Below are 27,988 nucleotides of genomic sequence, written 5' to 3' on the forward strand. Positions count from 1 at the left end.
TGTGATGAGGAAATAATGCAAATCAGCGCGCTCCTGCCAGGTGTCAGCAGCCTATAAAGGGCCGGCAGCCGGGAGCCGGCAGTTGTGTCTGCGCCATGGGCCGGCTGCTGCTGCTGCTGTGTGCTGCTCTCCTGAGCCTGGTGATCGGGGCCGGCGCTGAGCCGTAAGTTCCCTCCATTCTAGGGGGTGATGTGTGACTGTCTCCTGCTGGTGGGGTCTCTGGGTGCACTCTCCCCGCCTGGGTGCACTCTCCCCGCGTACCCCAGGGTCGCGGTGCACAGACACCCATTACTGCCGCTGAGATACCTTGTCACTTACACCTTCTGGGCTTAGTGAAGGGTCAGACGTGACCTGCCCCTGATGGAGGAGTGTGGCGTGATCGCTGCAGAGGCTTCACACCAGGTGATCAGTAGATCAGACTAACGGATGTGCATGGGTCTAACTTACAGCAAGAAAGTGTAGTTTTTTTTTAATTATAATATTCTGGGGGGATTGATTGCAGGTTTTGTGTTTGGCTCCTGAAAACTTTGCTCCACACTACAGCTTCTCCATCTGAAACATCTGGTGCATATATGGGCTCTGATCATACACCAGAAACGAGCAAATCGCTTTACATGACCCTGGGCACTATTCTGTGGTGGCGGAGGGGGCACTATTCTGTGGTGGCGGAGGGGGCACTATTCTGTGGTGGCTGTAGCGATGGGGGGTGGGGGGGGGCACTATTCTGTGGTGGCTGTAGCGATGGGGGGTGGGGGGGGGCACTATTCTGTGGTGGCTGTAGCGATGGGGGGGGGGGGGGGCACTATTCTGTGGTGGCTGTAGCGATGGGGGGGGGGAGGGGGCACTATTCTGTGGTGGCTGTAGCAATGGGGGGGGGGGGGGGCACTATTCTGTGGCTGATGGTTCTTTTTGGTGATCTGGATCACTTGGCTCAGCTTACCAAAAAAAAACTACCTCTTTTTGGATCCATTAAATCTCCCGTCCTCCAGGCAAACTCCCATTTAGTGCTCACTATGTTCTACTATGGGGCAGTGCAATTCAGCGATTTTTCTCACGTTTACTCTGCATACTGCAAGTGCATCTGACAACTTCATCGAAGGCACCCATATGACTCTATAGAAGTGTGAAATCGGACTGCACTCGGATGTCATCCGATTACCGCAGATGCCAGCAATGGAGATATTGCCTTCTCCATCTCCTCTGCATCTGTGATCCAATTCTCTCATGCAAGAGAACCAGAGCAGTGACCCTTGGCTCAAACTCTGAGGCCGGGAGCCGTCGATCCAGAAGTAGCAGCGCTCTGGACATTGCGTCCAAACAGCTGTCTTCTGTTGAACCCAGGAGTCCGCTTGTGTTCACCGCGTCCAATACGTTGTAAAGGTGAAGGAGGTGCCGCATGTCGAGTTGCGCCATGGATGTCTTTTACAGCATGTGATTTCTAAAGTCTCATACTGTAAATCCTGGCAGTTTCTGTAAGTGAGACCATGCATTGGAAAGTCTGTGGGAACCAAGCCTAAAACGTGTGCACATAGCAATAAGGTAAGTAATCGATATCATGCAGGTAATGGTACAAGGAAAACCTGCATTAATCTATACCCTAGGGTCTGAATGGGCCTTTAGATTAGAAAATTGGATAATGCACCCTGATAAAAATTAGGCTGCTGTTCACACTTGCAAGAAAAATCCCCTTGCGTGTGAATGGGGCCTTGTTCGTCTATCTTATTCCTCTTTACTAGAGAGGATGTTTTTGTTTTTCCCAACAAAAATGGGGAAGTGAGTCTCTGAAGCCTACTGTTATTTTAAGCTCTAAATCCTGTGCTGTCATCACTCTCCTATTCATCAAGAACTGGGTCTTAGATCTGTCACTAGATTTCACAATCTAAACTCCATACAATACTTAGATCTTGGACCTGATGATACTTGTGTGCTTTCTTTGAAAATGCCTATCTTAATGGATATATTCTTGAAATACTGAGCATTCTGGCTCTCCTAAAATGTGCACTCTGGGAGTATGGACATACTGATAATTAGTTTCACAATAAGTACATCAGTGTCATTAGGTCTAAGATCTAATTAATAATGTTTTCAGTTTGTACAGGGAAATCTGTAAGTCTTGTTCACACACAGTAGTACAGTGAACTGGGCTAAGAAAACTGCAGTTCTGTGGTGATCAAAGCTCACAGACCCCATTCACCAGATGGATGCCCAAACTGTGTTTCTGGCCTCTACTTGCTGGGTTTGTGTATATGTAAGGGAAGACTGAACTTTGCTATAGCGGGTCACTGGCAATAAGCATTTTGCATGTAATTTATTTGCACACTACATTATTATGATCAGTCTTGTGCATCACTATTGAGCCTTGGCCTAAAGTTTAATAAGAAAAAGTTGCACTTGATCACATTAATCTGAAGGTTGGGTCACAAAATACCGCCGTAGTGTCAAGGTAATACTGCCGAAATAATAGGTGCTGAAAAAAAAATGGATTTTAGTTACTCTTTGGGCTCCTATTTTTTGGCCCATGTCAGTTTACCACTCCCTAGACCTGTGAAATCCGTCTTTTACATATTTGGACAGTTGCTACATCCACGTCACGTTCCAGCCTGGCCATGGCCTTGCAATTTGTTTGTGTTTAATACCAGGAACATTAGTCCTCCTAGCAGGATGACTATTCCGGTCCCAGCCCAGTGTCGTGCCTGTTCACACCCTCCTCCACCCAGTGTTCCAGTTCTGCAGGTCTGTCCTAGGAATTATAGGGTGAAGAATCCCCGAATCGGCTTGTGTGATTTCTAGTCTGTGCACAGGAGACCATCAGAGCCGGAATCCCTGGTGGCGGTATAAATGCGGGAAGCGACGTCTGATCCATGATCAGCACAACCGGAGTCTTGGGCTCTTCAGTGGCGCTGACTCGTAAGCGGGAGCCGAGATTACGGTTCTAATGGTGTAGTTACTTGCAGCACTTTTTATGAGCAATTACCCTGTTCACAAAGTTGTTTTACAATATGCTTAGTGGTTGATTTATTGGGGTTTTGCAGATAGTAAAAATAGAGCATATATGGTCTGTGTGTTTTTTTTTTTTTTTTTTTTTGTTTTTCCCCCCCCCCCCCCCCCCCCCTTCCCTCTTGCATTGCAGCCAGCACTCGGACTGGACTGTCCAACTGCATGTGTTTCTATGATTGCACTTCTATGCAGCTGCACGCTCCGGTCCCAAGTGCTGCTGTTTGTGCCGGGTGTTGATGCGAGAGACTTGTGCCAGTTTCTAGCATCACACTCGCGAGTCTGACCCCGGCCTTAAGGACACGTTCAGGTTGGCTTCCAAATACAGTTATAAAATACTGAACGTGTGAACGTGACCTTAAAAGAACAGCATCCCTGCCAATGGCAGGCGGCCATACGACTTCAGTGGTCCATAAGCTGGGGAGACGTGGTGGCAAATGCTTCCCCCTCACACTGGGGGCACTTGTATGGAGCGGGCTTACAAACTGAGGTTGCTCCATATCAGGCGGCTGCCATCTGTTTTGCACAGCAGACACCCCCCCCGTTTCGGCTGGGACTCCTTACATGCTATGGTGAACAGCTGCCACAACATCTCATGGAGGCTGTCTGAACCCAACAGATTATCTGCACCTGGTGGCCCAAAATTTGAACCTTGGCAATGGTGACCCTCAGACTTCTATATACACCCCTCCCATCCCTCTGACTGTATTTTTAGTACTGATATTCAGTTGCATAAAAAAATATGGAGGCTGACCTGCAATAACTAATACAGTAGGCCTCATTTAGAGGAACTAGTTGTTGCCCATGGCAACCAATCACTGTTCAGGTTTCTTTTCTGAAACTGCTCTGGTAAAATGAGCGCTCTTCTGTGATTGGTTGTGTTGGGCAGTATAGACAGTCGTCAGCTATTTTTAAAGCTGATAGAAGATGGCAAGGCTCAGGGTAGGCATGGACGCTGATCCTTGCTGCCCATGGCAACTGTGGTTTGATCAAGGATAGGAGATTACTTTGTTCATCTTTAACAACCTATGGGGGGGGCATGTGTACCCTGAACTGCATGGGTTTTCTTTTTTTTTTTTTTTGCAAAAAATTGAGTTTTCAATCCAAAGATTGAGAACGAGCTATGCCAGTCTTCATATCGGCCTTACTGCGTACACGGTGCCAAATGCATTAAGAAGTGCACAATTTGGTACCTGTAATTAAGAGGGTGACTCTGGGAAATGGCTATGGTCTCATCAAAACATTGTCTGGCCCTCTGACTCCCACAGCCTACCCTGTCTTGGCATCTCTTGTGGGGCTGCAGCAGCCTCTCTCCTAGCACTCCAAACATAAATGACAGACCACAGGGCTGAGACAGAATAACAATGTTATTTGTTAGTAAATTCAAATTGTGGTAGAAACACTAATATCAGCCCATAATAGATCAGTGCAGGACACACTGCAAATGGACATGAGAAAAGAGAAGAACCGGTGCATAGACATCCAAAATATGGTGAAAAGTCACAACTTTTATTGACCACCACAGGTTAAAAATGGCCCAATGGCAAGCAAAGGGTGACACAAAGAAGCAGAGCTAAAAGGTACACAGTATCTATAGAATCCTCATAAACTGAATCATATATTGTAACACCTGGTAATATGGGTGGAAATAGTTAAACTTGCCTGATATCTAATTATAATCTGACGGCCACAGCACATATTAAATAGCAGGCCAGTTTATGATACAATACAGGGTATAATCCTCAACCAGATGGCTATACTCAACAAAATCAAACTGCTTGTACCAAAAAGTACAGACACATACCTGGCCTGCTATTTAATATGTGCTGTGGCCATCAGATCATTATAATTAGATATCAGGCAGATAGATTTAACTATTTCCACCCATATTACCAGGTGTTACAATATATGATTCAGTTTATGAGGATTCTATAGATACTGTGTACCTTTTAGCTCTGCTTCTTTGTGTCACCCTTTGCTTGCCATTGTGCCATTTTTAACCTGTGGTGGTCAATAAAAGTTGTGACTTTTCACCATATTTTGGATGTCTATGCACTGGTTCTTCTTTTTTTTTTTTTTTTTTTTTTTTTTTTTTTTTTTTTCCCTAGGACTCTGCAGCACCTCCCTATGTAGCCTTGGCTGTTATCCTTTAAGAAATTCTTTCCTGACAGCCTTTGGCTGTTTAGAAACTTGTAAGACCAGGGAGGTTCCCAAACGTAGGTGGTCGACACAATTCTTCGGTTCTTATGAGCTAGGCCTTTAAGAATGTTGGCTGTATTATCAAGATTGAGAAATCTGTTTTGCTTGACCATTTCACAACTAGATGTATGGTGTCAAGAAATACAGCTCTTATTTCATAACTGCACCTGGTACCACTCGTGCCGTCTTGGCTTGTAGGAGGAGGGTTCACTTGCGATGGTCTTATCTACTAAGGTGCAAGTTTACACCAGAAAGTTACTGAAATGTCAAACTTTCTTTTTTTTTTTTTTTTTTTTTTTCTCAACTCTAAGCTGAACAAACATTGACTGTTGGCATTCTTAGACCAGTCCCAGGTCAGCTAAATCAACTTTTTAAAAAGTCACATGTCAACCAAAAGATGTGCCTGCTTCATTAAGGGGGCACTTCATGAGCTCTGCGTATCTTCAGGTCACAATTTTTCAAGACTGGTGTGAAAATGCCAAGTCTTGATAAACCTGTTTTTGTCCAGATGCCTTGGGCTTCTGGGCAGAAAATCTGCATGACCTGCTGATCCCTGTGAGCTAGCTCATCTTCAGCACACGCCACTTCTGCTGTCTAATTTATAGGATTATCTTGGACACATTTTCCAAATTCCAGACAGTCCTAGCCTGACTACTGATTCGCTATGATGGGTCAGGCTGAGACTTGAAGCCATAATATAGATAAAAAGTACAGGAGTGTGAATTGGTTGTCAATGGTCTTGTATTTCCCTGGACAGTGTCAAAGATTAAGCAAGCACCACTTGAGTACAGGCATTCCCGGGAAGGTGGGTGGTGGTCCCATGAGGGTCAGCTTTGCAAGCTTGACAGTTGTCCCCACAACTGTTTATAAATGGCCTTATTTATGTAGTCTCTTCTGGCCCATTGCAACCAAGAGTTCCACCATTAACTTGCGCTGACAGAAGTTCCCTCTGCATTATTTTCCCAGGTTGTCTGTTGCGTTCTTTCTCTTGGTCCACCAGATTGCACCTTAGCACCAAGGACAAGGGTCTTCTCTGCACACTTCCAGAGCAGGCGTGCAATTAAACGTAGAAGATACAAAAAGCCAAAGAAAATGTACATGACATTTCATACACCATGCAAACTGTCACTTGGGAGTAGTTGCATTGGGGTTTTAGGACTAACACCCCCTCCTGAAAACCACTTCTGCATCCATGGTCTAATGTAATACTGACAGGCAATTACTATTAGGTTTGAGTGTACTTGGAGGATTAAATGTAAACTTGCTCATACTAGATTGTACACTTACTCACAATTGTAAAACCAATGACATCAGGTCCACAGTCTAGATTATGTGGACTATATTTAATTCCCAAGAGATTGCACCTATTCAACTTTGCAAAGAAAAATCTCCTAGTTCTTGACAATCCTTGTGTGATCACAAACGAGACTTGGGGGGGGGGGGGAAGGAAGAGAGAGAGTATTGGAGACCGGTTAGTAAGGACAGGTCACGTTTCTGCTGCATTGTTGGGATACCTGTAAGGTATGATCTCGTACCTCTCCAACCACACTTTCAGTGGATTCTCACACTACCTCCTCATCCTACCATCTCTGGAGTCCCCCAGGTTCTGTTCTAGGACCCCTACTCCTCAATATATACCACTGGTCTGGGACATCTCATAAAGTCCCACGGATTCCAGTACCACCTTTTATACTGTTGACACTCAGATGTATCTCTCTGCTGTTCAGAATCCCAGAGTGTCTATCAGCTATCTCCTCCTTCACCACCTCCATGTGGACAACTCCAAACTAATCCATCTTTCCTCCATCTCAGTTCTTCCTTACCTGATGTATCTATCTCAATAAATGTCATCACACTTCCCTCCCCCCCCCCCCACACTGTAACGGTGATCTGCATGCCCTCATTTTCTGCCTTGATTACTGCAACATTCTTTTCTGTGGCCTCGCTGCTAACACCCTCGCATCTCTCCAGTCCATCCTTAACTCTGCCACCCGACTAATTCATCTCTCTCCTCGCTACTCCTCTGCAAATCACTTCACTGGCTTCCATTCCCTCAGTGTATCCAGTTCAAACTACTAATACTGACCTACAAGGCCATCTACAACCTGTCTCCTCCATATATCTCTGAACTAATCTCACAATACCTTCCCTCACATAATCTCCAGTCCTCCCAAGACCTCCTTCTCTCCTCCACACTTATTCGCTCCATCTAATCGCCTCAAGACTTCTCCCGAATAGCCCCATCCTTTAGAATTCTTTGCCCCAACACCTCAGACTATCAACCACATTCGGATCCTTCAGCCGGAACCTGAAAAGTGAAAACCCACCTCTTCAAGAGCCTGCAATGACCCCGCTGCCTCCTCACTGCTACAGTCTCACCAACACCAGAGCTGCTGCAACCCCCCCAACCCACTGTCTCCTTCCCCACCATCCTGTAGGATGTAAGCCCACAAGGGCAGGGTCCTCTCCCCTCTGTATCAGTCTGTCATCGTTAGTTTGCTCACTGTAAGTGATATTTGTATTTTGATGTAACCCCTTCTCATGTACAGCACCATGGAATCAATGGTGCTATATAAATAATACACTAGGCAACAATCATTGAGCTTCTATGTGCGCTAGTGAATATTGCATTTTATGGGAAAGATGGTGAAGAATATATAGTGAATATTTAATTTTTTTTTTTTTTTTTTTACTTTAGCAAATATGTTCTCAGCACGCCTGCACTGCTGGTCAGTGGAGATACTGGAAGAGCCTGCATAAACATTGTGGAGAGTCAAGAACGCATAGATGTGTCTGTTGTATTAGAATACAATGGAAGGAATACCACCATCATTGCAGAAGATGTTTCCGCTCCTAATTATTTCCAGTGCGGTGACTTTAAGGTAAGACTTTGACTCCACCGCCAACTCCTTATTCATGGCGTTCTGTGTCTTCAATTAAATTTCAGCCTATATCGACTTTAAAAGAAGTTGAGCTGCAATTCCAAACGCTGCCATAGACAAGTGTGGTGCTGTTTATAAATGGCCCATTGTGATGAGCTGGCTTCTTCTAATATCCTCCAGAGCTCACAATAATGCCATCGCTATGGACAGATGCAAAGGGTAGGTCCAGTTCAAACAAATCTTGACCCTTTTATTGGCCAATTATAAAATCAAGGTTCCAGAAGGTGACCGGATGAAGCTTCAAAAAGCACCGTCACAGCATTAGTAACACACCAGCGATAATGCATTGAATGGTGACCTTTCTTATGGACAGGCCTCGAATGTAGCATGACTTCATAATGCATCAAAAGTTCAAGATTTGGCTCTTATTGCACTGGACCTTCTGTATCCTGCACAGTTTACTTCTACTTTGGCACCGTGTATATGTCAAGGTCTTAAAGAATTAACACTCCTAAACCCTTGTGCCTGGTATATTGACGATGTGACTAAATTATAGTCGTCAGAAACTGACACTGGGATATGGCATTTAATGTTAATCTGCTAAACAAATGCAATTATTGCCTTGGCTCACATGCATGATGGCACAGTATGTAAGCCTATTGTTTCTGGATTACAAGTCTAGCTGGCTGCAAATCTCTATACATACATTGCCGTGTGAAATGAAAGTAAATCAATGGTCTTGTTCCTTGATTCAGGTTCCCACTGTCCTCAAAGCTGTTCCTGTGGCAATCATTTTTTCAGCAACCGGTGCAAAGACTGACCTAAGGCAACGTAAATCGGTGGTAATTAACCCTGCTAAAACTAGCTGCATGTTTCAGATGGACAAACCTACATACAAACCTGGCCAAAAAGGTGAGCATCATTGGTGGATATGTCATCTAGACTCAGTTTGTCTCTAAAATGTATCCCAATGTTTTTTTTTTTTTTTCTTTTCTGTTTTTATGGCATGTTATATTGAAAAAGTCAGCATGGGTTTAAAGATTTAGCTTTAAGACTCGTAGAAGGGTGTGCCATGGAAGATCCTCCCAAAAAGTGGCTGAGAATTCTTGGTCTGGTGGACCCCATCTAACAATAGACTAGAGCACCAAATAATACTTTCTCATTGAGGCTCTGGGCCTCTAATGCCAAAGATTTTCTTGGTTAATGGGTAAATAGAAGAGAGAATGTTACACTGCAACATGGGATCAGTTCAGATTTGGAGGAATGGACTCTCCACCAATTGGCTAAACGGGCAATCAGGAGGGTATATTTCTTTCTTTGAACCCATCCACTTTGAATCAGCGGATTGGTGCAAATGGTGGTCCAGATCGTAATGAGTAGATGGCCGTACAAGCTAATAATTATGGATGAATGGGCATCCAGCTGAGACTAGAATGAAGTATAGGTCAGGTAATAAAATAAAGGGATAGACTTGTACAGGACAAAGCTTCCTCATCGCAATCCCTGATGTGTATCTCAGCACTGCTGAAACCGTCCCTAGATTAGTGATGTCTTCTGGATCCTAGCAACTAAGTATGTCCACTTCTCCTGGAAACTGCTGATCTAATAAAATGGTTTATCCAAAGTAACTTTTTAATTTTAGATTTCTCATTTTATTTGAGACCACCACAGGGATGTTGGTTCCCCATTTGTTAGCTCCTGTAAACTTGCCATCAATCTGATACCAGAAGGGCAAAACTTGCATGTTGGCATAATCGTCCCTGTGAGCAGTGATTCACCCGGCATGTATAATCCAACGCTCGTAATGGGGCTCAAACCCATCCATGTGAGGACTGACATCTAGCAGATGGATGCTGATCACACTTCACTGCTGAATTCTAGCAGTTATTTGACATGAGCTTCCTATACTTTGGATAACTGGAAAATGAAAATGCTCATCATGTATCTTAAAACTATGTAAACTTTTAGCTTGGCCACCTTAGCTCACTGCAACGCTTGTTGCGCTGCTGTTAATGTAGGCATTAAACTTGACGTTCATAATTATGGCTTCCACTTCCTTGCAGTGCTATTCCGTTTGGTCTGTCTAGATGCTCAGCTGAAGCCAGTGAATCAGAAGGTGAGTGACTGCACTATAAAACCATAAGGGTATGTGCACACGCTGCAGATTCTGCTGCATGTAAGCAGCGGCTTTGGCCCTGCATATACGCAGCAGAGCTGCATGTGATGTACAGTAGCAGATTTGGTGTGGCATGTCACTACTTTTGTGCACTTTTGCTGCAGTTTTCCACCTGCTCCATTCTAGAAAACCGCACAAAATATGCAGGAAAACCACACTAAATCAGCAGGAAAAATGCAGGTCATTTGACCTTCAGATGTAGTAAATTTTGCACTGAAAATTCCTAAACAGAATACACACCGTGTGCACTAGGGTGACCGCAAAAAATCGATGTCAGAATTTTGTCCGTCTGGACCCCACAAAACTATTCCCCCTTCCAGATATTGAGAGAGCCAAAATTTGAGCTCGATCAAACGACGTTAACCCATGCCGCTCGTCGCTCAAAGTTTGAAAAAAAATCCAAATTGAGGTATTTTAAGATTTAGGTATTTTGCATAGTCTGTTAGACTATAAAGAATGTGACAACAACATTGCAGAAATAGCCCTGACCAAATTTTCAAACCATTTATGGTATTTGAATGCAGAGTTGGTGGGATTATTGTTTTTTGATCCCACCATTACAGACAATGAAAAGTTGTTAATGGCTAATTGCTCAGTAGCACAGATGAACCATCAGAGCACGCTAGGGTTGTAAATCCAAAAGTTAGGAAAGAAAAATTAAAAGAGGTAGGAAGTAACCGACTTTAACGACCTTCTGACAAAAGATGAAGAACAAAAGCAATATGTCCTGCAAGTTGTAAGCAAATGCCGAGCATTATATTCTGACGTTTCAAAAACTACTTTAACAAAAGCTCTAGAATAGATTAGATAACTATGTAAAATTATCAACTCCTGTAGGTTAGCGTGCTCTGATGGTTCATCTGTGCTACTGAGCAATTTATTAGCCATTAACAACTTTTCATTGTCTGTAATGGTGGGATCAAAAAACGATAATCCCACCAACTCTGCATTCAAATACCACAAATGGTTCGAAAATTTGGTCAGGGCTATTTCTGCAATGTTGTTGTCACATTCTTTAGTCTAACAGACTATGCAAAATACCTAAGTCTTAAAATACCACAATTTGGATTTTTTTCAAACTTTGAGCGACGAGCGGCACGGGTTAACGTCGTTTGATCGAGTTCAAATTTTGGCTCTCTCAATATCTGGAAAGGGGAATCGTTTTGTGGGGTCCAGATGAACAAGATGCTGACATCCCCCCACCCCATATGAGATCCGGTCACCCTAGTGTGCACATACCCTTAACATGGCAGTATATAATGCATGGAGCCGTTTGACCAAGATGTGCTGCCATTTTTGGTGAAGTTTATTGTACATGACCAATGTATGTATATGTGTGTGTATGACTCCATGCAAAACTTTTATAGAACACTTTAGAAAGAGTGTCCTATCTAAAGGTTGGATTGATCAAAGTCATCTCACCAATAAATAATGCTGTATTCCCTTTGTCAGCACTTATATTTGTTCTCTACCTAATATGCTTTTTTTCTTTTTTTTTTTTTTTTTTTTTTTTTTCCCCCCCCCCCCCTCCAGTTCTCAGCAATCTACCTGCAGGTAAGACATGGCATGTGGACATTTTGGGTACAGCTCAGCTACTTCAGCTCATAACTCTTGTTGGGTGAATGGACTGTCTATGCATAGAGTAGAAATCTTCTCCCCCCCCCCCCCCCCCCTGCTCCGGCCACTAGCCTGAAGTGCCATGTATGCTTTTATTAACTTTACAAGGATGGTAATTATTACCACCACCATGTCTAAGAGCTGATGGCCTATGAGTACATTAGTGGGTTACACAAAGGAATGATCACAACTGATGGGAGCTCAGGTTCCTGCCCATAATGGCTTGCTTTGTCTGCTGACCCTAGAGGCCCCAACACTCAAAGCACCCCCATTCCCCTAAGGCGCAGGCACACATTTATTGCTGGTTGCAAATAAATACTCCATAGCTAAGAACTGTCACTATGGGATAGTGGTGCTCGTGTCCCTCTGGATGCAATCTTCAGATGACTACCAACATTCTCAATGATTGTATGTCGATTTACAGGATCCCTCAAGAACCAAGATTGTCCAGTGGCTTCTTCCACAGTTAAATCATGGCATGGTTTCCTTGGACTTCAATCTGATTTCTGATGCCCCTCTGGGTTCCTATATAATAACAGCTGAAAGAGAATCTGACTATCCTTTAAGTCAGTGGATCACAGTGGAGCAATATGGTAACTTAATTTTCAGTGGTCCTAAGACTTTACATGGTCTATAATGACACTTTTTTTTTTTCTTTTTTTTCCTATGGGCTATAGGGTTTGGGTGGGGGAAAGCCAAGTCCTTAGTGTGTGACAGGGTGGAGATTTGTGGAGACCTAACTGGGTAATAAGGATGAAAATTACTGTATCTATGCTCATCTAGCTGATGGGTTCATTCCTAAACAAAAAAATGGAACATTCAACTTCTTTCCCATCCCAAATTCACCCTTTCCTTTTTGACCGTATGATTGTACCATATTGATGGTCACTGCTAATTGACTTAGTTTGGCCAACTTTTTAAAAAATATTGCGGACTTTGTTGCAGTTCGCAGGCTTCATCTTATTCTGTCTTCCAGTGTTGCCCCGATTCAAGGTTGACATGGTTTCACCACGAACCGTATCAGTGGTGGAGAAGACTGTAACATTCAACGTCTCTGCCATGTATGTAAAGCTCTTGGTAGGTTTTTTGGGTGTGCGAACTTTGTTCCCTTTATTTTACTAATTGCTTTTTTTTCTCTAGTTACACCTTTGGAGAGCCCGTGGCCGGCTCTGTTACTGTTCGTTATTGTACTCAACCTCAATACTACGGCAGACAACAAAACTGCTTCGGTGAGAAAGGTGAAACTTGTTCCGACATGATCGGAGAGGTGAGTCGCATAGTCAAGTCGGGGAGAGTTGCCTCTCTGTAAAGAAAACCCCCCCCCCCCATATGGTGGCTATTCAGGATTAGGAAAGTGGCTGCTTTCTGACACAGCACCACCCCTGGCCATGGGTTGTGGGTGGTATTGCAGCTCATCACAAACTACTTCAATGGACTCTGATGGAGCACACTATTGAAGACACGGCAATTAATAGACTCCGGTGATCAATCTCTGCTGCTAAAAGATAAAGGTGTGAATGGGGGGGCCAATAACACTCTTAACTTGACTCTGATGCTGATTGGTGCTGAAATGTACCCAAATTTTGCTTGTGTAAAATGTGTACTCAAAAGTGCACCTGGGCCACCTGCAATACAATTCTGCTTTCCCAGCAGCTGCCTGACACTAGTTACCAGTTGCATTGCTTAAAGCTCATGGGCCACAATGCAAAATCTCTAACAAAGACCTCTGATGGATGGGGGGGCTCTAATAGGAAGGTCTTTATATATATGGGACCCCCTAAGCTCCAGGGCACAGGGGCAGCTATTATAGCTGCCCCACCTGCTAGCTGCCACTGTTTGGTTTGTTTTACCAAGTGCAATGCCTTCCTAGGTTTAAAATCAGAAGTGCAAGCCGACTGGTCTAAAAATGGCACCGCTTTCAGATGAGTGTAGTCTGATTTGTCATGGAATGCAGAGATCATTCTAATTTCTCCATGTATGAGAAACTTTTTTTTTTTTTTTTCTTCCACCATCATGGAAAAAAAATCAATTTCTGAACCCTAAATACCCATTATTCTCCCCGGCAGCTTGGCCCAGATGGCTCTTACAGTGGCGAGATTGACCTGTACTCATCAGTAATGAGGTCTACAAGAGGGCGGTCCTTCAACTTGGATGTCACTGTCACTGAAGCGGGAACAGGTAACCAGCTAACAAGATGGAATATCCAAAACTGGTGCTATGGACAGGGAGGATGGAATGGGGGGAGAAGACTTTAATCATTTGGTGGACACTTCAGAAGATGAATGATGTCAAATTCTCATTTTTAGGAATTCAAGTCAGAGAATCTCGTTACATTTGGGTTACAAGTCAACCAGCTAGTCTCCGCTTGGACTATGACTCCATGAACCAATATTATAAGAGGAACATAGATTACCCTGTTGTGGTGAGTATCTAAGACTGGAAGCCAAAAAGACAGATTCTTTTGGCAATGAGTATCGTTCGTAGACCCAAGTTACATGGTAATGGAAAACATTGCATAGTCTATAGAAGTGTGCATTTATATTAATGGCAAGTTATATGGAGGGCTATGGGTCCATGTAACTATGTATAAATCCATAGTTCTCAATGACTTGCTCTACACTTGTTCTATAAATGTGTCCGAGTCCTTACAATTTGTAGTTGGCTGACATCCATACCTGCCAACGTTTACTTTTCTGGTCACTGAATGCAATGGCATTAAATATGGTCATTGAATTGGAATTCAAATTTTTTCTTTTTTTTTTTTTCTTTTTAAATCAGGCCCAGCTAGTAGACGAGAATGATCAACCCATGGCAGGTCAAGAAATTGAGATCCAGGTCGAGAACGGTGAACCCGCAAAGGCCATCACTGACTCTGACGGCCGAGTGGTCTATAACATAGATACCTCCAAAATGGTTGTGGCAAACTTTACTGTCCGGGTGAGTAAACTAAGAAATGAGGCTGGGGTGTAGTGGTTTTTTTTTTTTTTTTTTTTTTCCCTCTCCATTGTGACTTAGTAATGCTTCTTCTGTACCTCATAGGTCAGTTACCCAAACCCCGATCAGTGCTACTTTTCAGAATGGTCAGACAGGGACTACCCCTCCGTTGAATACACAGTCTACCGGTTTTACTCCTATTCCGGTAGCTTCCTACAAATGACCCGTCCTAAAGGTGAAATTGCCTGCGGTCAGAGCCACGGTATTGATGTGTCGTATATCATAAGCCCAGAAGGAACTGGAGCTGGAGTCAACACAGCCACAATCTATTATCTGGTGAGTGTCTATGTAATCGCTTACATGATGGGTCAAGAGTAGAAATGAGCAAAGGGACGGTCTGATCAATATACCAAAGATTTACTCATCACCTACACCAACATGTCAACACTTAGATGGGGTGGCGGGGGGATCTGGACATTAAAAACACCTAAAATGTCCTAAAAATGCATAGGACTTTACAACTGCTCACGTAAAAAAAACCCTATGTACAGCTGATGCTAGTGCAATCACACCAGGGAGCCATGGGCACTTCATGTGCTGCCATATGGTGCCTAAGTATGCGGTTCACTAATGGCAATGCTCTGTTCAAACTATATAGTAAACCTCTAATGGCAGCAAACAAGTCCAGTCTGAGACCTGGCCTTTTAAGAGTTCCTTTGTTTGCTGTCAGTAGGAATCAAACAGACATCTACTCCATGTTGACATTGTAACATGGGCTCCAGATTAATATCTAGTTTTGTACATTACTGTGCAAACGAACAGTTTTCACCCCCATCCTTGTGGATGTAAATGGTGACTAAATCTGTGTTTTATCCTTTTTTTTGCTCTCTTTAGGTGCTGTCAAAGTCGCTCATTGTCCAGAATGGCCAGAAGGACATTGATCTGAGCAGCGGTGAGTTGTTTGTATAATATTATACTGAAACTTTAGGTAAAAATGTAATCCCCCCCCCCCCCCCATTACACTGGTATAGTGATTGTGAAGCACAGTAATCAGCTGTAACTGTGTCCTATTTCTCTGCAATGCCACCAAGGAGGGCATCACACAATGGCAAGTCAAATCAATGGGTTGTTTGTATGAGGAGACCAGTCAGACCTCCAGAGATGAAGGCAGTCCTGGCCCCCAACTTCTGTTGGCTCAGTTCTCGGATCTGGTAGACAATATATTTGTCGTACTTAATCTTGATGTTTTTGTGCATTAATGTTTCTTTTTTTTTACCAATGCATTAATTGGCTTCCTATGAAATTGACCCATGTGGGGTTGAAAGGGGTTAACTGGTTTATTCTATTCAGATGCATACTCGATTTATCTGTAACTCTGGAATATACTGTATCCGCATGGATTGTTTGTCTCCATAGTGCATTATAGAAATAAGATACTATTAAAATTTTCTCCTTTGCAGCAAGAAATGGCTCCTTCTCATTGGATGTCATGGTGTCTCCTGCAATGGCCCCCAGAGCTGATCTGATTGTCTACAGCATTTTGGAGGGTGAAATGATTGCTGATACAATCAGTCTCGACATTGAAAAATGCTTCCAAAATCAGGTAGATGGCTTTGTAACAGCTTGGTAGTCCGATTCCTAGTTTAGAATGGACCCATCACTGGTGTAGTCACATACTGAACTACGTAGAAGTGAGCACCTACAGAAGAAGCCAACTTGTAGAGGGTTGACCAAGCCATGACCTTGGCCAAAAAAAAATCAGCAATAGCACAATCTCTCCAGTCATCTGTCTTAGACAAACCTTTAGGCTTCCCTGGATGCAAAGACCTAGGTTTTGACTTTGCCACTCTTCTAGTCTGTCTTAAAATCATCCCCCTTTTTTTTTTCTTAGGTTTTTATGACTTTCTCAGCAGAAAGAGGCACTCCTGGATCCACTGTTGATGTACAGCTTTCTGCAGATCCAAATTCATATTGTGCTCTACGTGTGATCGATTCCAGCCTCTTAATTCTTAATCCCTATGAGCAGTTTTCAGCTGACACAGTAAGTTATGGGCAAACGATTTAAGTGTTAGTAATTTAGGTTAAAAAAAGGCCATTTTATGGTTTCCACCTCTGCAGGAATGGTAGTTTCGAACCATGGCTAATCTTTTTTCCATGTTAGGTCTACAACTCTCGCAGGTACTACTACTATGGCTACAATGTGGCTGGATTTAATGTTGAAGACCCAGCACCCCCTTGTGAGGACCCAGACAAGCTAGTCTTCTACAACGGATCTTACTATCGGGCTGTGAGCAGCCCCACAGAAGGTGATACCTACAGTAAACTTAAGGTTAGTAATTCCTTTTCTGCAGAGACTTATTAGCATAACTTTTGGAAGGCTGTTGTGGCTGTAGATCATAATATGATTTACAGTATTTATATTTTTTTACATCTTCTAGTTGGTTGGTCTGGTCATTGGCACAGATCTCAGACTAAGAAAACCTGAAGTCTGTGATAATAATCCATCTCCACCACATATTGTTCCACTGGCAAACGAAAGTACGTATCTTGGTAACTTTTTTTTTTCTTAATCCTTGTGTAATTTTTAGACCCTAATACCCTTATCTTGTCACAGTGGCTGGTGGTGTCAATGCTAAATTTGCCAGTTTAGATGCAAGTCCAGGAGGCGCATCAAGAGCTGCATCAATTGAATTTGTTAGAACAAACTTTTCCGAAACGTTCATGTGGGTTATCGTTCCCCTTGAGTAAGTATAGCTGCATAACGAGAATACTTTCTTGAATATTTTTTTTTAATGGAAATTGTGGAAACTCATACTTCACAATTTTGGGTGAACCTCCAAAGGGCACTTGTAGTACTTGGCTGGTTCTCTTCAGGAATCCTTTACTTTCTCATTCAGTTCAAGTGCAAACAAGTCACTGCTGTAAGAAATGTTACCCCCTTCATACATATATATATATATATATATATATATATATATATATATATATAATTTTTTTTTTTTTTAAGCACCGAAGGCCGTGCCACTCTATCAGAGACTGTACCCGACACAATCACAAAATGGCTTGGAACAGCTTTCTGTACCTCTGAAGAAACAGGTTTTGGAATGACTAAATACTCGGCTAACTATACGACTTTCCTTCCATTCTTCATGGAGCTCTCTTTACCATATTCTTTTATTCGAGGAGAAACCTTGGTCCTCATCGGAGTTGTACGCAATTACATGGAACAATGTGTCAAAGTAAGAGTTTGTTTGCTTCTTTGCTTTTCTACACGAACTCTTAAACATAATAACATTGGAAATTTACATTGCTGCCACTTTAGGTCCAAGTGACTCTAGAAAACACCAATGCATTTACTGCTGAGCTGAAGGACGGCCAGCAGGATGCCTGCATTTGTACCGATGGCAGAGCCTCCTACACCTGGGAAGTAAAAGCAAATATCATTGGTAAGCACCATCATGTACATGTGCCAACCTGCATGCATTTCTGTAGCTAATTATGTATTCCTGGCTTGTTCCTCATAGGCGAGCTCAGTTTTACAGTATCTGCCCAAACAACTCACATTGGCCCTTGTGATGGATCAAATGACCCTAACCAACCTCCCCGCAAGGACACCGTTGTGCAAACTGTTATTGTGGAGGTGAGATGTTTGATGGCTTAAGACCATCATGGTGTAATATTGTCCAAAGCTACGATACAAAAAAGTGACTGAGGTTTAATTGGAGTCTAGCAAAGAACCTGCAGTACTCTGGCCAAGTGCCCACGTGAATTGTCTATCACTGTGAAACCAGATCACTGGGAACCTCTTACATTGTGCCTCCTCTTAGTAAGCCATCTTTATGTTGTAGGCACTCGTGCATTGTTGTGGTGGCTTATTAGAAAGGATGTTGCAAGTAGATCTGGTGGCAGCTGATAAATTGGGCAGCTAGACAAGTGTCCTGTGTTTTAAAAAAAAAAAAAAAAAAAAAATCCTTGAGTGATGTGTGCGTGAGTACATCTTTCATCTTGTTTTTCAGCCTGAAGGAATCAATCTGGAACACACTTTAAGCAATCTAGTCTTTGTGAACAGTAAGTGTCGTCCCACGCCTCCTCCAAACTAACTACAATAGAGTAGAGGTGGGCAATTTTGCCATGGGGTTGGTTTGAGGGGGCTACAAGACAATGTAGAGGGCCAACCAATGAGCCAAAATTAATTTTGCTCAATATTAACATATATGTGTAATACTGAGCAGCATGAAGTCTGCTGATTTCCCTCCTGTATACTCTGAGCCCCCACATGGCTCTCCAGAAAACAGTATGAGCTACCAAATGGCCCTCCTGTACACTGGCATGCCTCAAAACATTCCAGACTACTCGGTGTGCACTGCTTCACGTAGCAGACACGAGATAGTGGCAGGAGTAGGCGGCTCCCTCCTCCGCCATTATATTTACAGTGATTTGCCTTTGGAGGTTGCAGATGGCAGTGATATAGGGGGAGCAGCTGCATGTCGTCGATCAGTGTTGGAATGGTCAGACTTGGCCTACAGGCCACACTTTGCCCAGGTCTGCCATAGGATGTTTATTAAAAAAAATTCTACTTTTTGTACACTACTACATTACTATTTTTCTTATAGACAACAATGTCCAGCTGCCTGTCCATATCACTCTTCCTGAGAACGTGGTCCCTGACTCTGCCAAAGCTTCCATGACTGCTGTGGGTAAGTAATTTCCTATTAATCGCATCACACTTCTCAAGATTCTGACTGTCAAGGAATGGATTTGGTTTTGAAGCTTCCATCTAGGATTGCTCAATGTTCACAATCTTCCCTACAGGTGATCTTTGTGGACTCCCGTTAAGAAACCTTCAGGATTTGGTCCAGAAACCTTATGGTTGTGGAGAACAGAATCTCGCTCGCATGGCCCCTATTCCACCGGTATTGGACTATCTGAATAGCACAGGGCAACTAACTGAAGACACTTACCAAAAGGCCAAAGCTTACATGACCGAAGGTGAGTGTCATTGATCTATACTACGGGGGGGGGGATAAATGGCTTCTTGCAGATAGTCTAAGTCTACTCGCATGTATCTTTAATTTTAGGATACTATCGCCATCTTTCTTACACTTCTGGTGGAGCTTACCGACTGTTTCAGAACTCTATTGAAAGCGTTAACTCTATGTAAGTAACATTGTTGCTGTTAATGAACATCCACTTAGATGTTAAAGGGTTGCTTGGGAAGGTGTGTGGGTTTTTTTTTCTTTTCCTTTGCTTTCTCCCCCCTCCCTCAAAGTGTTAATATCCTGCTGATTTTTAGCAAAACTACAGCAAGAATTCTTGTAAGTGACACTTCACTGAAATCATAGTTACATCCTATATTAATCGTCATGACCAATGGCTGTGTGATTACATATAAATCCGTGTCCCTGACTGTCAGGCATGCTCCAGCACTGAGCCCGCATCTGTCCCGATACTTGATGGCTAATTTAGTCAGAAATCCAGTGCCTCAAACAGCTGCTTGTGGTTCTAAGATCCACCCATGGTTGACGAGCTGAATGCCACCATCAATCACTGACAGTGGCATTTGGCACGCACCGACCAGAAGCTTGTCACCAAGTGCCACCCAGCAGCACCGTGATCGTGGGGTACCGTTGGGTTTTCATGACAGCCGGCAGTCTGCAGAAAGCCACCCCCCGCACCTGTCATTATGAACGCCAGTGATCATAGGAGAATCTTTATTTTTGCTATACATGGGGCTGAATGACTCCCTGCTTCACATCTGGGACCAGGGTGGGGAACTTTATGGCTCTCGATTACTTATCCAGCCCCAGGCAGATTTTCAGGGACCATAGTGCTTGGCCTAGCAGCTGTATTTGCCGTCCAACAGCAAATTACTTTCTTGCTCTGTGAGCAGTGCACAGTGTTCATTACTGAATGCTGAGGCATGTGCAATGACAGATGTGTCCAGCATCCAGATCTACTCTGGGTGCAGTTTGCACTTGATTTCTACAGCCCCTGAAGGATGGTATAGATGGCCCTTGGCAGAAAGGTTTCCCACCCCTTAGTTCCTAAGAGGACTATTAAAGTAAATGAGAACTTTCAAAAACAAGCCCAAATCATCCCCTTTAAAATAAAGCTAAAAAAATATACTTTGTCATCGCTTCACCATATAGTGAACATGGATTTTTAAAAAAAAAAAAACTCGTGGAATTGCACTTTTGCAATTTCACACCACTTGGATTTTTTTTGTTTTCCAGTACACTATATGGTGTCATTCAAAAGTACAACTCGTCCTACAAAAAAGCCCTCGTGCAGCTATGTTGAGAGAGAATAATGGTTATGACTCTTGGGAGAAGGGGATTGAAAACTGCCCAGGGGTGAAGGAGTTATCAAACCTTCTCCTTTATCCAAGAAAATCTCATCGCATTGATCAGCATGTTGGCATAGTCTGCCAGATTTCTCTCGGATGGTGTCCTCACCCCCCCGCCCTTACGACTTGCTATTTAATTCCCAGGCTGACGGCTTACAGCTTTAAGACATTCGAAAAAGCCAAAAAATACATCTACATTGATGAGACCCGACAGCAGCAAACCTTAATCTGGCTGGAGAACGCCCAAAGACTGGATAATGGCTGCTTTCAGTCCCAAGGAAGACTCTTCACAGTCCAGGTGAGACTCTAAAACCTTTCTGACAAATCTTTTTTACTTTTGTCCTACTACCATTGGTAAAAATCAGTCTCCCATGAAACAGCTGCTGGTTATACAGGGACCCCCCACCCCATGAAGGCAGGAGCCACAGTGTTAATTGGGGGAGGTTGCCAGTTTAAAGTACAAAACATGTAACTTTTTTTTTTTTTTCAGGAATCTGAAACAGATCGTGATCTTTACTATACAGCTTATGTTGCCATCGCGCTTTTGGAATCTGACTACAGCTTGGGGGTATGTAAAGTGTGAAAATATGTAATATTTCTGCCAAGAGATATGGTAATTAAGGGGCCTTCTCCAGCACAGAGGAGCCAAATTCCACCTAGGTGTCCCCTGCTAACCTGACAAAGCAGGAGCTAGATGTATAAACTGGGCTGTGAGCCACTGATGCTGACGCATTCAGGTTTGGCTCAGTGGTCAAGATTGATCATGGCTGATATCAAGGGATTGCTCGTCTTGACTTTGGGACCCAGATTTTTCCATAAAACACTCACGTATTATTGAGAAGTGATAAAGCATAAAACTTAATTTATCTTGTACTTCATGTGTCAAACAGATGTTCTGATTGGGGAAAAAAATTAGATAATTTTGATCTTTAATTGGTCAGATGAGAAACAGGCAAGTCTGATATAGATGTATTGATGAAACTTGTCCGTTGCAGATCAGAATGATCTATTTACAAAAGAACATCTGATTGCCTTATATAATCATACTCCTCAAAAAAAAATAGCTACACTGTGAGGTGTGACTGGGGGAGAAATAAAAGTAAATGCTAACCAGTGCTTCCACCACTCAACCTCTAGCATACTTTGCTGACTGGTGCTTTGGAATGTCTGAAAAATGCATCTAAGAGCAAGCAGAAAATCTACGATCAAGCCATCATGCTCTACGCCTTCACACTGGCCAACCTCACAGAATATAGCCAACCCTTGCTTGAGAATCTGATGAGCAAGGCCAAAGTTGAAGGTAGCGTTGCTCAAGAAATGTAGAAATGTCTTGTTACACTTATCCATCCTGTACTTTAACTTTTTTACTTTTTTTTTTTTTTTTTATTTTTTAAATGCAGCCGGCACAATTCACTGGGAACGTGAAGACGCTCCCCCGAGAAAAGCCGTTCCGTTCTTCTTGCCTCCGTATCGCTCGCCAGAGTTGGAGGTTACAGCATACATTTTGCTAAGCATGGCAGCTGACCCCATTGTTACTAAAGAAAGCCTTACAAAGATGGCCCAGGTCTCCATGTGGCTTGCTCGCCAGCAAAACTCACATGGTGGATACGTCTCTACCTGGGTAACTATGAGAGTCATGACTCAAAATTCACACTCTCATTAACTCGATATTAACCACTTTGTTCTGTTTTGTAGGACACGGTTGTGGTCATTCAGGCTCTGGCTTCCTTTGCTAAGCTACTCTATACTCCGAATTCTCAGCAAACTGTAGTGGTCCGAAAGGACAATGGTGACGTGGCCACATTTAACCTGAATAAGGACAACAGATTAGTGGTCCAAAGAGAGGCCCTGCCAGAAACAAATGGAGACTACATCCTTGATGTCAGTGGGACTGGCTGGAGCATGATACTGGTAACTGCTTTTGGCTTTAGTTAAACCATTTAGTACCTGAGGCAGGGAAGCAACAACATGGTGTACAAGACTGGGCATGATGAGAGAATGTCCTAAAGACACCACTACCCTACTTGCATCCTCGCCAATACTCCTGACTTTGCTGGGAGAAACCAATAAAGAACATGGTTTATGCAAACCTCACCCAAATGTGGACACTAGGGGCCTTTTAAGGTGACACTGGGAGGTAAAGTACAAGGAGGCTGCAACAGACCTTGCCCCAGTGCATAAGAGACCCAGGATATGCCTCCTCCCCAAATGTGACTGGTTTGGTTTACCCCCACTACCCATATTCCCATATTACCTGTACTTATCAATTGGCCTTCACTCTATCCCTTTATCAGAATGCTACCTGTGTGCATCAGTGTTTCACTGCAATGCCACCAAGCTTTACACTGTCAGCATGGAAGTCAACAGCCGGTCCACGTAATGCATGAACTTGAGTCCTTTGTAGTCTTTCCACTTTGAAATATGGAGGAGCAGCCACAACATTCCACCCCCAACCTCCTTCTACACCATCACTTTTATTGCAAAACATAAGGGGAACCCTAAAATTGCTTTGTATAAACTTAAATCCCCTAGACTTTCTTATTAATTCTCTATATATATTTTTTTTTTTTTTTTTGCAGACTACAGTAGCTTATAACATCCCTGTGCCCAAAGAAAACTCTGCTTTCTCACTGTCCATATTGGCCTCTTCGGATAACTGTGTCAATGGAGTGGCTTACAGCTATAACCTCAACTTCAAGCTCAGGTATAGTGTTACACTAAGGACTTTGAAGCTAAAAATTCCTATGGGTATCCTGGGTCCTATCACTATTAGCCCTACATTAATGGATTGGTTGCATTGTGCCATATTTGCATTAGTTTTAGAACATTTTAGATATTTCTGGAAACTTAAAGTGTAACTTGACCAAGATCAAATATAACATCTATGTAACATCTGCCATTGTGTACACTTTAAAAACTTGGCTGAACCCACCCTTTATACCATCTACCCATACTGGTATGGAACAAAATGCAAATTACAAGTAAATGGGTTAAGTATTGCACTGCTCCTGGGATCAAGAGGTTAAGAAAATATATAGAATTTTTATATATCTTCAGTTATAATGGAGCACACAACGAATCAAACATGGCAATTGTCAAGGCAAGAATGTTATCCGGCTACAGCGTCGACTACTCGTCTGTTAACAAGGTTGGTGTCTCGTTTTACACCTAATTTTATTAAAAAAATTCCAATTCCTTACAAAGGACTCCAAAGCCCACAAACACAAAAATTTGTTCACTTCCATCTAGAACTTTTTTTAATATCTGGCAAACTAGGTTGAGAGGCAGGCATTCACCTTCTTGGGAAGCTAAGGGTCCTCTGCTCAACTCCATTCCCATTGCATACAGATAACTACATGGGAAGTACGGCTAGCTTTTTTTTTTTTTTTTTTTTTTTTTTTTTTTTTTACAGCTGAGCATTTAGGAACTCCCATAAACTACAACTGAGACTACACATGCAGTCTCATCTCTCCCTTCTCCTGCTGAAAAGGAGAACCCCCCCCCTCACAATATAGGGGTCCAAGATGCCCACTTTCCCACTCAGAATATCAGAAGCCTAGTACAGTATACTGTAATGTGGGTGGATATTGCCTGAGGTCGGCCAATGCTTGCCTCACCTGTGACTATTCACTGTATATAAATTGTCATTTTTCTTACAGTTGGTGCAAGATAAAATTATTTCTAAATTTGAACTGAGCCCAAAAGGAGAAGTCCTCCTGTACATGGAGACTGTAAGTGAGCCAAATGTTTTTCTCTAGATTTGTCATAAGAACCTATTTTAGCTAATTGCTAAAACAATCCCTCATTTTTGTCATTTAGGTTCAAAAGGATCAGCCTGTTGAATTTAACATGAACGCCTTGATGGGCCAGCGTGTCCTGAACGTGAAGAGCAGCTCCGCCTTGGTGTATAGATATTACGAAGAAGGTAACTGTTTGTGTACATTTTAAGACTCCATTCAGATGTAACAGAGGTAAATGGGCCAATAGCTCAGGATGTAGAAATTGAGGCTTCATTGAGAATCTTTACATATTACTTGAGGTTTATAATTGCTGTGTTCATAAATTTGGTTGTGTGGTCAAACTCTACCCTTGAGTTTCTAACTTTTTTTTTTTTTTTTTTTTTTTGTTTTCTTTCCAGCTGAGAATGGATATGCAACTTATGAGTTAAGTTGTATGGACTCTAAAAAAGGTAAAGAAAATCTGACAAAATGGGTCAATCTTCCTAAATCAATTTGCTGTGTCCCAACACTGAGCTGATTGTTGGTGATCAACCTCTCCTCCTTGAACCCATGTTGAATGGCTGTGGTTGGAGCAGAATATGGATGTGTTCTTCTGAGGGGCCAGTGTCCTGGATGGACTACCTCGAGGATGCTATCAGTCTTGGTTTTGTACCTACATTACATTTGAGGGTGAAATAACTACTGTAATTTCATATGCACATCAGCTTTTGGTCTATGGATTTCTTAATTTGAAAAACTTTTTTAAATTTTGGTTTCTGATCCACTTAAAACTTTAGGCAGTCCAAATGGGGATCATGTTTTGGTTGGCTAAATCACTAATTTTTTTTTAAGTATGTGTGTATGTGTGTATGTGTGTATGTGTGTATGTGTGTATGTGTGTATGTGTGTATGTGTTATAACACTCTATCTTCTGGAACATTCTAATGGAAGGATCTCTAATCTTAAGGATTCAGCTTCTACTACTAGGAAACCCCTTTTTTCTTTACAAAAAAAACATGCCTTCATAAAGTCCAGGTATATTGGAGGAATCCTCACTTGCAGTGTGCTGGGTCAATTTGACCCTCCATAGTACCAGAAGAGTCTCTGGTGGGTGCAGACTTCAACAGCATGATGGTTAAAGGGGTTGTCCAGGCTTTTCACAATCTCAGTACATATCTGGGCTGCAGAATTATGACAAGTCATTTAATTTCTGTCACTAGTTTGCATGGTTTTCTAGATATTCTGAACAGAACGTCCAAGGGGGTGTGTTATGGCATTGAAATGAGAACTAGTCGTAACCTCCTACTCTACTCCAAACATGCCCTCTATAGCAACAACCCTGCCCTCCATAGCTACAGGCCCTCCCCATCCACATGAAGAAGCCCTCCTCACACAGTAACAAATCCTCCCCCTCTAGCAGCCTCAGTGCAGAGAGCAGCTGCTCCTCCCCCAGACACACACTGAACAGTGATCTATGGAAAGTGAAACCAGTGAGGAGGGAAAATCATCCTGTATTCTGGGCCACTCCATGATTACAATATATAACTCATTATCAACAATTCCTTCCCTCACTGTCCCAGGCTGCTGGCAGCAGTGAGAACAGACTGATGGCCAGTGATGGGGGGTCTGCAGCTTCTAATCTGCACAGGGGATGGCAGTCACTGATGTAATCTGTTGTGTGACAGCCTCTGCTGTGAATGAGACAGCTGTCACTATCTTCACACAGCAGCAGATCTGGTGCAGTGTATGTGCGAAGCTCCATCAAACTCACAGCAAGCTCCAGTGACCAGCACCACCCACTGCCCACTCATTGGCTGGCAGTAAACTGCACCAGCACTCCTCTTTATCATTCCAGCATTGGAAAGAACACAGCAGTGATCCTGTATTTGTGACAGCAGCACAATACATACATACACCCCCCCAACACTTCACACTGTTACAGCAGCTGATTGGACAGGCTGCTCTCATCAGTATTTGTCAGACACAGTGCTCACATATACACTGCACCAAATCTGCTGCTGTGTGAAGACATCAGTGACACAGAGCTGTCTCATTCACAGAACAGAACATCAGTGACTGCCATCCCCTGTGCAGATTAGAAGCTGCAAACCCCAATCACTGGACATCAGTCTGTTCTCACTGCTGCCAGCAGCCTGGGACAGTGAGGGAAGGAATCAATGATAATGAGTTATGTATTGTAATCATGGAGTGGCCCAGAATACAGGACCATTTTCCCTCACTAGTTTAACTTTCCATAGAACACTGTTCAGTGTGTGTCTGGGGGAGGAGCAGCTCTCTGCGATGAGGCTGCTGGAGGGGAAGAATTTGTTACTGTGTGAGGGCTGCTTCATGTGGACGGGGAGGGCCTGTAGCTATGGAGGGTGGGGTTATTGCTATAGAGGGCGTGTTTGGAGGTAGAGTAGGAGGTTACAACTAGTTCTCATTTCAATGCCATAATACCCCCCCCCCCCCCTCCCCCCTGGACATTCTGTTCAGAATATCTAGAAAACCATGCAAACTAGTGACAAAGTAAATTACCTATTGTCATAATTCTGCAGCCCAGATATGTACTGAGATTATGTGAAAAGCCCAGGCAACCCCTTTAATTTAACACTTATTTTGGCCGTGACTTTAAACCAAAATACTTCTGTCACTAAAATCTAATTATAAAAAAATAGATCATTCTTTTTAGATCCTATTAAGTCCTGGTGTATAAAATAACAGCTGCAGCTTCAGAATCTTCTCTTCTGAAGGATCCAATAAACCCCAGTCTAATGCCTGTGCTGCATGTGGGGGTTAAACTATTAAAATTCTTTATTTTTATTTTTTTTGTAGGTTAATTGAGAGGACAAATTCAACAAGAAGGATGCAGCTTTGGCTTAACTTCTACAATCAACTTTTGTGGGGGAGAGGGTGGGAAACATCAAAATGGAAGATGCTAAAATGTATGTTGTGAAACTGTATTAAACGTTTCAATTTCTAAATTTGCATGTCTGATTGCCTTTTGTGAGATAAAAAAACAAACTTTTGTAGCAAGAACCATACTAGAATGGTGGAGAACATCAAAAGCTCATAATGGGGAAAGTAGTGTTTTTTTTTTTTTTTTTTTTTTTTTTAGAGC

The 27,988-nt window shown here is 42.8% G+C and overlaps 1 protein-coding gene across 1 annotated transcript; it reads left to right on the forward strand.

Moving 5' to 3' along the window:
* LOC141056191 (ovostatin-like) lies at positions 1 to 27,851 on the forward strand. The gene is made up of 36 exons (XM_073552897.1): positions 1 to 163; positions 7,892 to 8,075; positions 8,831 to 8,987; positions 10,139 to 10,191; positions 11,785 to 11,805; positions 12,293 to 12,461; positions 12,845 to 12,929; positions 13,009 to 13,135; positions 13,935 to 14,046; positions 14,175 to 14,290; positions 14,647 to 14,805; positions 14,908 to 15,138; positions 15,697 to 15,754; positions 16,263 to 16,405; positions 16,694 to 16,843; positions 16,964 to 17,131; positions 17,241 to 17,340; positions 17,417 to 17,546; positions 17,810 to 18,041; positions 18,125 to 18,248; positions 18,327 to 18,442; positions 18,819 to 18,870; positions 19,416 to 19,499; positions 19,615 to 19,791; positions 19,881 to 19,959; positions 21,293 to 21,446; positions 21,639 to 21,716; positions 22,286 to 22,448; positions 22,549 to 22,769; positions 22,844 to 23,059; positions 23,728 to 23,852; positions 24,206 to 24,296; positions 24,808 to 24,879; positions 24,968 to 25,073; positions 25,287 to 25,337; positions 27,703 to 27,851. The coding sequence occupies exons 1-36, from the start codon at positions 96 to 98 to the stop codon at positions 27,705 to 27,707; spliced, it is 4,377 nt and encodes a 1,458-aa protein (XP_073408998.1). The 5' UTR covers positions 1 to 95; the 3' UTR covers positions 27,708 to 27,851.
* The last annotated feature ends 137 nt before the right edge of the window (positions 27,852 to 27,988 follow it).

The sequence above is a fragment of the Dendrobates tinctorius genome, unplaced genomic scaffold, assembly GCF_039654945.1.
Source record: "Dendrobates tinctorius isolate UK_male_01 unplaced genomic scaffold, ASM3965494v1 ptg000196l, whole genome shotgun sequence".
Classification (NCBI taxonomy): domain Eukaryota; kingdom Metazoa; phylum Chordata; class Amphibia; order Anura; family Dendrobatidae; genus Dendrobates; species Dendrobates tinctorius.

Coding starts and splice junctions, on each gene's coding strand:
- LOC141056191 (XM_073552897.1), top strand. CDS start 96: ATGGGCCGGCTGCTGCTGCTGCTGTGTGCTGCTCTCCTGAGCCTGGTG. Junction 18,443..18,818: donor TGCAAACTGTTATTGTGGAG/GTGAGATGTTTG, acceptor CTTGTTTTTCAG/CCTGAAGGAATCAATCTGGA. Junction 23,060..23,727: donor CTGGCTGGAGCATGATACTG/GTAACTGCTTTT, acceptor TTTTTTTTGCAG/ACTACAGTAGCTTATAACAT.